Source organism: Fukomys damarensis, unplaced genomic scaffold (genome assembly GCF_012274545.1).
Source record: "Fukomys damarensis isolate Sample0158 unplaced genomic scaffold, DMR_v1.0_HiC HiC_scaffold_23, whole genome shotgun sequence".
Lineage (NCBI taxonomy): Eukaryota > Metazoa > Chordata > Mammalia > Rodentia > Bathyergidae > Fukomys > Fukomys damarensis.
In genome coordinates this window covers 29898808-29909198 of record NW_022900935.1, presented here as the reverse complement: position 1 = coordinate 29909198, position 10391 = coordinate 29898808, and the positions used below count along the sequence as shown (strand labels likewise).

General features: G+C 52.2%; 1 protein-coding gene and 1 long non-coding RNA gene across 2 annotated transcripts in view; one reads left to right on the top strand and one right to left on the bottom strand.

The window, feature by feature from the left end:
* Positions 1 to 3180: 3180 nt before the first annotated feature.
* The window catches only part of Ttc39a (tetratricopeptide repeat domain 39A), a 43879-nt gene continuing 36668 nt past the window's right edge, over positions 3181 to 10391 (top strand). The window contains exon 1 of the mRNA XM_010610296.3: positions 3181 to 3295. Within this exon, the coding sequence (XP_010608598.1) occupies positions 3243 to 3295 (53 nt within the window). The 5' untranslated portion in view covers positions 3181 to 3242. The remainder of the gene's footprint in view (positions 3296 to 10391) is intronic.
* The window catches only part of LOC117287308, a 5298-nt gene continuing 1334 nt past the window's right edge, over positions 6428 to 10391 (bottom strand). Inside the window, exon 3 of the long non-coding RNA XR_004518549.1 lies at positions 6428 to 6562. This is a non-coding gene — a long non-coding RNA (uncharacterized LOC117287308). The remainder of the gene's footprint in view (positions 6563 to 10391) is intronic.

Genomic DNA, 10391 nt, shown 5'->3' with positions numbered 1-10391 from the left:
CTCCTACCTGTCAACCTCTCTTGTCCTTCATGGGGATAATAGTTCCCTCCCAGGGTTGTGTTAAGGCTTGATGATAGGGCTGGGAACTTAGCTCAGTGGTTCCACTGGCTGTCTTGCAAGCACAAGGACCAGAGTTTGATCCCTGGTACAAAAAAAAAAAAAGATTAAAGATGGTGGACATGAGCTATTGTGCCCATTTGTAAGAAGACAGAAAAGGTAATACACATTTTAGGAAAATGTTGATCGAATAAAGATATTAAATGTCAGTTATTTTAAAGTCATTTACACAGAACAGTTCATTCCTTCTGATTCTGGATAAAACTACCTAACACACAGCCTGTCTAGCACTCGTTTTAAATTGACCCCTCCAGTCCTTACACCAGCTCTTGTGATTTTCCTTATGTTCTTGGTGAGAAAACAGGAGCCCAGGTTAAGTGACTCACCTGATGTCACACATAGCAAATGCTAGGGCCAAGGTTCTAACCAGGCAGTGTGGCTCCAGAGTAAGGCCAGAGGAAAGGGATAGAACCTACCCCGCCCTGGGGTTGTTACAAGTTGCCAAGTAAGATAAGCTTGGGAAAGTAGCTCATAAATGTTTTGTGTGTCCTAAGCTTGTGCTGCAGGAGCAGCAGCAGGAGTTGGGATCTAGTCTGGCTGTTGTGTTGATTTCCTGCTCTGCCACTTAGCCAGCTGGTGTGATCTTGAGCAATTACTTAATCCTCTATACTTTCTCAGCTATTAAAATTGAGGTGTACCAGACACATAAGAGTTGTTCTGAGGATGTGAGTACTTGTAAACAGTTTAGAATAATGCATAATATAGTTATAAACAGATGGTGATGCAGAATAGGAAACAAAGCTAGGCATGGTGGCACATGCTTGTAATCCCAGTACTTTGGGAGGCTGAGGCAGGAGGATCCCTGTTCCAGGCTAGCTTTGGCTACATAGTGAATTCAAAGCCAGTCTCAACTACGTAATGAGATCCTATATCTAAACAAGTCCTGAAATTAAGAAATGTTGCCAGGCATGATAATGCATGCCTGTAATCTCAGCTACTCAGGCTGATGTGGAAGGATTGAAAGTTTGAAGTCAGCCAGATGAAACGCTCAAATTTTTGAAAAGGGGGTGGGGACGTTGCTCAATTTGAAGGCCCTGGGTTCAATCCCCAGTACAAAAATGCTGGGGTTAAACACCCAGCTTTTGATTTTTTTTTTTTTTAATCTTAGGAGCATCTGATGTTTAAAACATCTGAGTCAAATATTCTTAAAGAGTTGTCTGAATTCCAGGTAGTGTGTCTAAAGATACTACCACTTTTAGGGACAGGGATTTAGCTCAGCGGCACGGCGCCTTGCAAGTGCAAGGTCCTGAGTTCAATCCCCATACTGAAAAACAAAACTACCACTTTAGCATAGTTTCTGCACTGAGTAGCAGCTTGCTAGATTATTAGAGTCTTCATTTTCTCAACACTGCACACTAGGTGTAGCAATGGTGCTAGGCTCAGTGGAAGACAGATACTCTGTACCTTCACATAGAAATCTGAAGAGACTGCTGGGGATTTAGCTCAGCAGTTCAGCCACCTACCTTTCAAATGCAAGGTCCTAAGTTCGATCTCTGGTACCAAAAAAAAAAAAAAGAATCTGAAGAGACTAATGTAGGTAACTAATGCAAGGATTTACAAATGTGCTAAATAGTGTGTGAGAAACAGAAATGTAGCCTCTGAGGGGCTTCCTGAAGGAGGTGGTGGTGCTGCAGGGTCAGAGGCTAGATGAGGCTTCAGTCCTCTTGTTTTAGTCTGGGTTCTGGGCCTCAGGCTTCTGAAACCCTGCTGTTCCTGCCTGTGAGTTAGGGGACATTGGCAGACCACACTGTCCAGTGCTGTGCAGCTGGACAAGGCTTTGTGAGTGAGGGTTGGGGCAAGTTTACACTGCAAGTGGCAGGGCTGGCCAATGGTCGTGTGGGCAGATGAGCATCATTCTTGGCTCCTTGTTCACCTACCAAGACCATGAGTACTTGGAGAAATGCGGAACGGTCTGCCATCTTGGTCTACCGTGTAAGAATGACACACGGCACAGCTGCCCCAAGGGTCAGCTCCCACCTCGTGCCCAATGCAGGCAGGCTGGCAGGAAGGGGCAGGCATGCCTGAGACCTGGCTCCTCCACTTGGCTTCAGGGATAGTGACCACTTTTAACGTCAGTTCCATCAACTGTTAGGTGATCTATGAACATTTAATAAGCTGAAGATTAATGAGAGTTTATGTAAAATGCCTGGCTCGGGGTTTAGCACATTCAAGAATACCCAACTGGCCAGAATCAGTCATTTACTGGACCTAAAATTTGTATTGCATAAGCCCCGCCCCCAAGTGAGACACAAATGGCCTCAGCCCTGCTCTGTGTCCCCCGTACACACCCCATGAGAGAAGTCTGCAGCAGTCCCTGAGGAGCTGAAGACCTTTTCAAACCAGCCAAGGTGCTCCCTTTCCCTTTGTCCTTCGCTGAGCCCCCGCCAGAGACCTGCTGGACCACACTACCGGGGGCTCTCTGGTGCCAAAGCACACTCCACTTGTCGGTAGTAATCTGAAGTAACTAAAAGTACACAACGCCTAAGATAAAAAATAAGACTTCAAAGAAAGTTTGCACTGGAGACAGGGGTGGAAGCTCATCCTCCCTGTCTCCCAGCTCCCGCGGGGGCCTGGAAACTGGGTCACGTCTTGTACCAGGCCCAGGCCAGGCCCCAGACTCCGGCAGCGACTTCCCACCTCCGGGCCCCGGTCTATGTTGTACCTGACCCATGATCCAGTCGCCCGGCTCAGGCACAGGCAGCCCTGGCAGGCCAGTTCTGGTTCAGCTGTAGGCAGCAAGGAAAGGGTTCTTGGGGGCCCTGGTAGGGTCATCAGGCCGCCCAGCGGTATTCAGGCGGGGCTCCAGGCAACGAAGGCATGGAGAGGCTGCCCCCCCCCCGCCTCTGGCACAAGTCCCCAGGCGCCCTCTGGCGCCTCAGTTTCTCCCCACGTCTAGGGATGGCTCTCATGTGATGTGCTCCTGAGCCTCTCTGGTTCTGGATGGGAATGGGCCTGCGCTGGGGCCGCCCCGGGACACTGACGCCCTCCCCAGACAGGGAGGCGCCGGTAGGACGGGGAGGAGCCGCCGTCCTCGCGCTCCTGCAGGTGCTGTCGCCTGAGCCTCTGACCCGGCCGCCTCTGCAGTGAGGGGACCCCTGCGCCCCTGGCCAACCCGGCCTGCGCCCATGGCCTTTCTGACCACCTGGAAGGGAGCAGCCTCCTGGAGAGGCGACCGCAGGTACCAGGTGGGGCGTGGGGGAATAGGTGTAGGGAGGCGGTGGGAGGAAACCAAGGGGGTGCCCTGGGGACAACAGCGGGACGACTGCTGGGTGCCAGGTAACTGCAGAGAACCCTAGAGGGCAGCGTGGCCCTCCAGTCCCCATGTGCTCCTGGCACACCTGGGCCCGCTGCCAGGACCACACCCTGTGATCCACCAGCAAGCCTTCCACTGGGCACCTGGTCCTCTGCACTTCTGTGAGAGCCCAGAGAGGCCACCCTGAGTGCAGGACAGGAGCAGGCACACTGTCCTCCAGAAGGCCCCACACTGGAGGGGGCAGCACAGCGCCTCGGAGCCCAGCCCTTCTGGGATGCGTCACTGCCCTTTTCTGAGGGTCACCTCCCACAAGTCCTCCCTATTCACATTTGACGTTTCCTCTTCTATCCTAGGGAGACTGCAATGCAATGTCCACCATCTGACTGCTAAAAGCACCTCAGGGTTGGCAAGTGCCACTCTAAACTCAGCACTTAACCCCCAAACCTGTGCCCCCATCCCTGCCAATGGCGTAGTCATCCACCCCGTGGTTGAACTGCAGCCCCAGCTCCTCCAGCCTCTCCCTCTGCACACTTCCTTTATCCTTCCTAAAACACCGACCGTGCCGTTTCTCTGTGGTGTCACCTAGAGGCTAAAGTTCAGAGCCCTGGCGGGAAGGGGTTGTGACCCGTCCTAGCCTATTTCCCGTCATTCCCTTACTGCCCCAGCAGTGCCACATGGCCCAGTGTTCTCGCTGCTGGGCTTGGGTCTGCTCGTGGCACCCGGAAGCCTCCATCCTGACATAAAACTCATCCTCAGGTGACCTGTTTTGGGGAGCCCATCTGACCCCATCTTTAGGTCAGCATCATTGTCTGCAGGGATTAGTATCTTTGCTTCTCCTTCATAGCTCTGCTATCTTTCCAGAACTGTTTCTTGTTCCTTTGTTTGGGGTTTTTTGTTTTGTTTTGTTTTTGTCTTTTTAAATTACTGGGAATCAAACCCACAGGCACTCTATCGCTGAGTTACTGTCCCAGTCCTTTATTTTTAAGTTTGAGATAGGGTCTCACTACATCGCCCAACTTGTGATCCTCCTGCCTCTGCCTTCTTCAGTCCTGGGACTACTGTCCTGCACGACCACATCTGGCTTTTTGGCACACTTTATTGAGCACTTGCACTGTTCTAAGCATGGTACTGGGCACTACAGGTACTGTGTCACTTCAGACACACGGTCCCCTGCTCCTGGAGACCCACAGACATGACCACAGAAACGATCGAACATCAGAAACAGATGCTGGGAAGGCTCACAATGAGGTGATGTGGTGCCCGGAGCGTTCCAGGAGTCAAATCTTGAAGTGTGTGTGTGAAGAAGCAGAAAGGGAGGTGGCTAGTCACAGATCAGTGGCTGAGGAGATCCAGATTTCATAGGCAAGCTGGCCAGACAAACGGAAAGAGGGCGGACTTCACTGTGTTGGAAAGCAGCGGGCCTTAGGCAGGGCACTTACGTATTTAAAGATGACTGCGCTACCCTATAGACCATTTCAACTCCGGGTCATGGTCATCTGTTTCATTTCTCTTTTCTTGCTATGTACTTGGAAGGGTTGGGAGAACCCTGCACAGAATGGGACTGACTTTGAATTTTGAGGAGGACAAGATGCCCTAGCTCTGAGGACTGGCTCTGTTTGATGCGTTTCTTGCCGGCCCTGGCCTGGCCTGGCCTGTGGGAATCCAGCTGGGCTCTGTCCTGTGAGCACCGAGGGGCCTTCCAAGTACTCTGTGAGTTGCCGATGTTGCAGTGACAGGGGTGCTGGAGGTAGGAAGATCAGAAGGGAGGCTGGCTTGATGACCCCGGAGAGAGATCCTGGGGTAGAAATGGCGGGGAGGTTAAGCAGAAAGAACTGAAAGTTGGCAAAAAGATGGGCTGGGAGGTGACCCTGAGGGCCACCAGGATGGGAGGGTGAGAGATGGAGAGGAGGGGAGGAAAGGGCCTCTGGCCATGCAGAGGTCTCCTCGTCCCTACACTGGCCTGTGATGGGAGCGCAGGTGTGGCTTGCACATGTGTGCCTTGGATGTCAGCTGGCACTTGCTGGGCACAAATACCAGAGAGTCACTTCCTCCCAGTTGCCCCCACAAAGCTCCTCAGGACCTGTGCCCTCCCCACCATCACCCTCGCCCACCACTCTGCCCTGGGCCCCACAGCAGGCCAGAGCACCAGGGCTCAGAAGGCCGCTCACCCTTTGCTCGCCACTCACTGGCTTGGTGACCTTGATCCAGTTACTGGATCTGAGAGGGCCTCAGCTTACTCAGCATGGGAAGGGAGCACTATGAAGTCACACTTTTTAAGGACCTAACGGTTGTGGGGATGTGTTTTGTGTTCAGTTCACTTCCTCCTTTGTGTTGCTGTGAGGATATCTTCCTACCAGAGCACTTGTATTGAACAGAAAGGGTTGTGAAAGGGTTGTGGGGTTGATGGTGACACCAGGCCTTGGTAACCTGGACCTAGCAGGAGGAGGAGATGGGCCTGTCCTGATGCCTGTGTGTCTCCCGGTGGGGACCAGCACCTGCCCGCCCTACAGTAGGGCTCCTTCCTAGCAAACCACAGGCTCTGCTTGTGGTGAGGCACACCTCTAAGGCAGAGGGGAAGTGCGGGCAGGTAGCTCGGAAGGCTGCGTTAGCGGGAGAGCTGTAAGGGATCAAATAGGAGGTGGGGGTGTGGTGCACAGCTGAGGTCACTGAGCAGGCCTTGCTGTGAACCTGTGGTATGAAGTATCCAAATTCTCATGAGTGAGGGCCGCCCCTGCCCATTCCCCTCTGAGTCCACCAGCTGTTCGTGAAGCTCTGAGAGCAGAACTAAAAAATCTTCCCTGGCCACCTCTGGGATCTGTATTCAGTTATGTCTTTGCCAGACTCTGCCATTCTTGCTCTGATCACCACCGCCACCCTGAACTGGCAGCAGAACGCTCTTGACATTCTTTACCCAGTGTCGGCTTTGTGCTCACGCAGCCTGCTCGAATGCACACCACACACTGGGCAGCTTATAAACAGTGGAACTGTGTTTCCTGCAGTTCAAAGGCTGGGAAACCCAAGATCAAGGCAGATTCAGGGTCTGGTGCTCCTGGCCAGGCTATCACTTTTAATGCCTTAGGAATCAGGGGTTCACAGAAGGTTTTGATGATGCCACAGCTCTTGTCTGAGTCCCTCGGCATCTGGAAGGAGCCGCACTCGAACCCCAGTGTATGTCTTCCAGCTTCTCCCTTCCTAGGAAAGAGGAGCCGTTTTCTCTGTTAACTCCAAAGCCTCCCTTCCCTATCCCAAGAGCAGTGAATAGCAGTGCAGAAATCTATTGCTTTCAAGTAAAATCCTTCTCTCACCCTATAAATGGTTTTTACTGCACAAGTCTCAATAGGCCTGGATGGGGGGCATGAGGTGCTCCATCCTGGGGGGACCCAGCTGAGATACTCCACTCCTTTTGACCCCTTTCATTCCAACAGGTATAGAGTTTGTCCCTGCTTTTTGCCTCCGGCAGTCTCAGATGTCCTCCCTCAGCCCTTGTAGAGCTGGCTCTGACCAGCGCCCACATCCTGCAAGACTCAGCAGCACAGCACCTTGATTCATTTGCAGCTGAAAACACCATCCAGTCCACCAGGCAGAGGAGTTGCGCCTCAGACTGAAGGCAACTCTGCTGTCTAAGAAAATGAGTGGGCAACACTTGTTTTACACCTGGACCACAGAAGAGCATGACCCTGGCCCCCTGTCCTAGCTGCTCTCCCTGGACACCATCTGAACTCGTCCTCTGCTTCCAGAGTGCTTTCACTGCTTCTGTGCTCAGTCTTGTCCGTGCCCCTCCAGGCAGCATGTGACACTCACCCATCTTTTACCCCCCACGTGACTGACCAGAGAGACCCTGAGGTCCTGGGAAGCCACCCACTTTGTGTGGCTAATGGGAACCCCTTTTCTCTGGGATGCCTCTTGTGGTCCCATGAGGGATCTTTGGCTTATTTGGTGCTCACAGCAATCCTGTTATCTCTGCTTCCTAGGTGAGGAAATTAGAGCTAAAAGAACAGTGCTAAGGATCTGTTCCAAGAGCTTTTTTGGTTTGTTTTTTGAAGTAAGGCCTTGCCATGCATAGTAGTTTGGGCTGGCCTTGAACTCATTATGTTGCCCAGTCTGGCTTTGGACTCGAAGAGATCCTCCTGCCTCAGCCTCCCAAGTGCTGGGATTATAGACATGTACCACTACACCTGGCCAAGAGCTTTCTGTGTATTATCTCACTGAATCTTTGCAACAACCTATCATCATCACTGTTTCAAAGATTAAATTGCTGGCCCAGGGTGTCAGAGCTGGGGTGCCGTTCTAGCTTTGGAAGATGCCCTCTGTGCCACTCCATACCCTGCCTTGAGCCTGTCTTGGGATGACTTACCTGAGTCTGACCAGCTGGGACACAGCAGGGCCTCGTATCCATCCAGATCTTCCCAGCTTTGCAGCAGCCCAAGTTCTAGCCCCAAACAGGACACCACTCCATGCTAGAGGCCCCATGAGAGTGCCATCCCTTCATATCTGTCAGAACTGTTCTTGGTCCCTTGTGCCTGCCCCACACTCCTTCCAGAGGACCACCCTTCTGGAGATCGGACTTGGGTACATCATGGAGGAATAGGATCCTCAGTCCCAGAACATTAAAGCAGAGAAGGCCTTTGAGCTCCCCTCTGTATGAGGAAGGAAGAGGGAAACTAAGAGAGAGTAGGACTGTAATGTGCCTAAGGCCACATAATTAGTAGGGGGCAGAATCCAGGGGAGGGAAGAGACCCATCTCAGGGGCAGACCTAGATGCTACCCCAGGTGTGACTGCCAGGGACTATGTCTGTCATGGGCCTATGTTGTTGGACCTGCTCCGTTGTGAATTATTAACCAGCCCAAGCCTGTAACCTGCTATGTGGAGATGGCTAAGAAAACCCCGCTCATGGACCCCAGCTCAGCTGGCTGGTGGTGGGGCCTCTGGGCTGGCAGAGACCACAGGGGCAGCGAAGGGCACTTCCTTCCAGGAAAATGGCGAACAGGAACAGGAAAGATCACCCAAGTAATGCTCAGTTATCGCCACACATGCTTGAGAGTTTGGGTTACTATCCAGAGTTTACCAATGGAAGACAGATTCAGAGCTGGGTGCGGAGCTAACTTCATAGCTTCAGCTCTTTCTGGGACAAGGGCACAGGTTCACCCACCCCTCCCTTCCTCTCATCTTCTCCCATTTCCTATAGGATAAGGAATCAGACGTGGGTTAAGCTATGTCTCGACTTTGGTCAAAGTTACATTTGATCCTAGCCTCAGTTCCCTCATCTGTAGGAGAGGAGGCAATATGCCCACAGACTCTCTGTGGCAGACTCTCTCAGGTAGGGGCTGAGAGATGGCACAGGTGAAAGCAATCCCTGGAGGAGGAGCTGGGGCCCCTGAGGAGGTGGGGACTGGCAATCTGTTCTTTCAGGTTGGGAGGAAATGAGGAGGGCAGCAGGCCTGGCATCTCCCAGGCATTAAGCCCCGGGAAACAGGTCCTCTGATAGAGAGGGAGGGACCCGGGACTCAGGATGCCCTCCCAGACCCTGGGGCTCAGCTGTCAGCTGTCTCAGGTGGGGTAACAAGCCTGGGACCTGAGCAGGGGCATTGGGTTGGGAGGCAGAAACAATGATAGTGACTCATAGCTCCTGGGGGCCAGGAATGGCCCAGGTGGAGCCTCCCACAGGTGGGTCCGTCTGATACTGTGACTCACAGGTGCCTGGCCCAGGATCCCAGCACTGAGCCAGGTGCGGGGAGCTGCAGCTCCAAGGGCTCACTGGGCTCAGCTCCTGTCTGTAAAGTGAGACAAGCAGAAACCAGGGCCCACCCCAGACATCACTAGGCCCTGTTCTGGGCACTTTCCACCCATGAATTCATTCTTGGCAGGTGAGAATTCTACCACTGAACCACTAATGCTGATGACCATGCATGGATTCTTTATCCTTACAGCAGCCCTTGGAAGTAGGCAGTGTTATTTCCATTTTACTGACAAGGAAGCTAAGGCTCAGAGAGGTACCATGTGGGGTGGGCAGCAGCTTTTGATGCGTGTCAGCTATTGTGAAATAACTGGCTGGGAGGAAAATGACAGCGTGCTGGGCCTGTATTCATGGCTGGTGATTAGTCAGGCGCCAGCAGCCAATCTTGAGACACAGAGATGAACCTGACCAGAGCCTTCCCTTAAGAAGCTCCTAGCTTGATAGCAGAGACACCCCATGAAAACCTTTCTTTCTGCTTCCCCAGGCCTGAGCACACACCACACCCAGGCAGTGACAGCCATGGGGATTAGGATAGGTCAGGGGGGTTAGGCAGTGAGTACCCAGAAAGCTCCAGAGCCGGCCAGCCAGAGGTCTCTGGAAGAAGGAACACTTGTGGGGTAAAGAGGAATTTGGGCTTGTGGCAAGTTTTTTTTTTTCCCCAAGTATTGATGATTGAATCCTCGGGCCTTAGCATTGATCACATCACAGCTCTTTTTAAATGTTTTGAGACAGAGCCATGCTAAATCACAATTTGAGGCTGGCCTCACATTTTCCATCCTCCTGCCTCAGCCTCCCAGAGTGCTGGGATTACAGGCACAAGCCACCACACCCAGCTATGTGGTAGATTCTAAATAAATGTTCATCAGAGACAGTAAAGATTTACCCAGGAACTAATGTAGCTGAAAACTTTTGGGGTCCCCACTCACAGGCCTGACTTTTCTGAGACTCCAGGATAGCCCTGGCAATGTCATATTAGTTTTTGGAAAAGAGGCCTCTCAGTGGTGAGCTTCTACTCCAGCCCTGGTTACACGAATGAATAAAAAGTGTATGTTCTAGGTGAGCGAACAGCAGGTGCAGATGCCTGTTGTGAGGGTGCATGGTACAGGAGGGTGCCCAGCTTTTCCCAGGCTGTCTCCTGTCACACACTGCTTATGTCTCCTCTCATGCCACCTCACACACTACAGCTGTCAGCTCCCCCTACCCTGATTCCTTATGGTGGGTGTCGCCATAGCAGGCTTTTGTAGTTAATTACCTTATTATTTATTTTATTTTTTTTTACTGGTTCT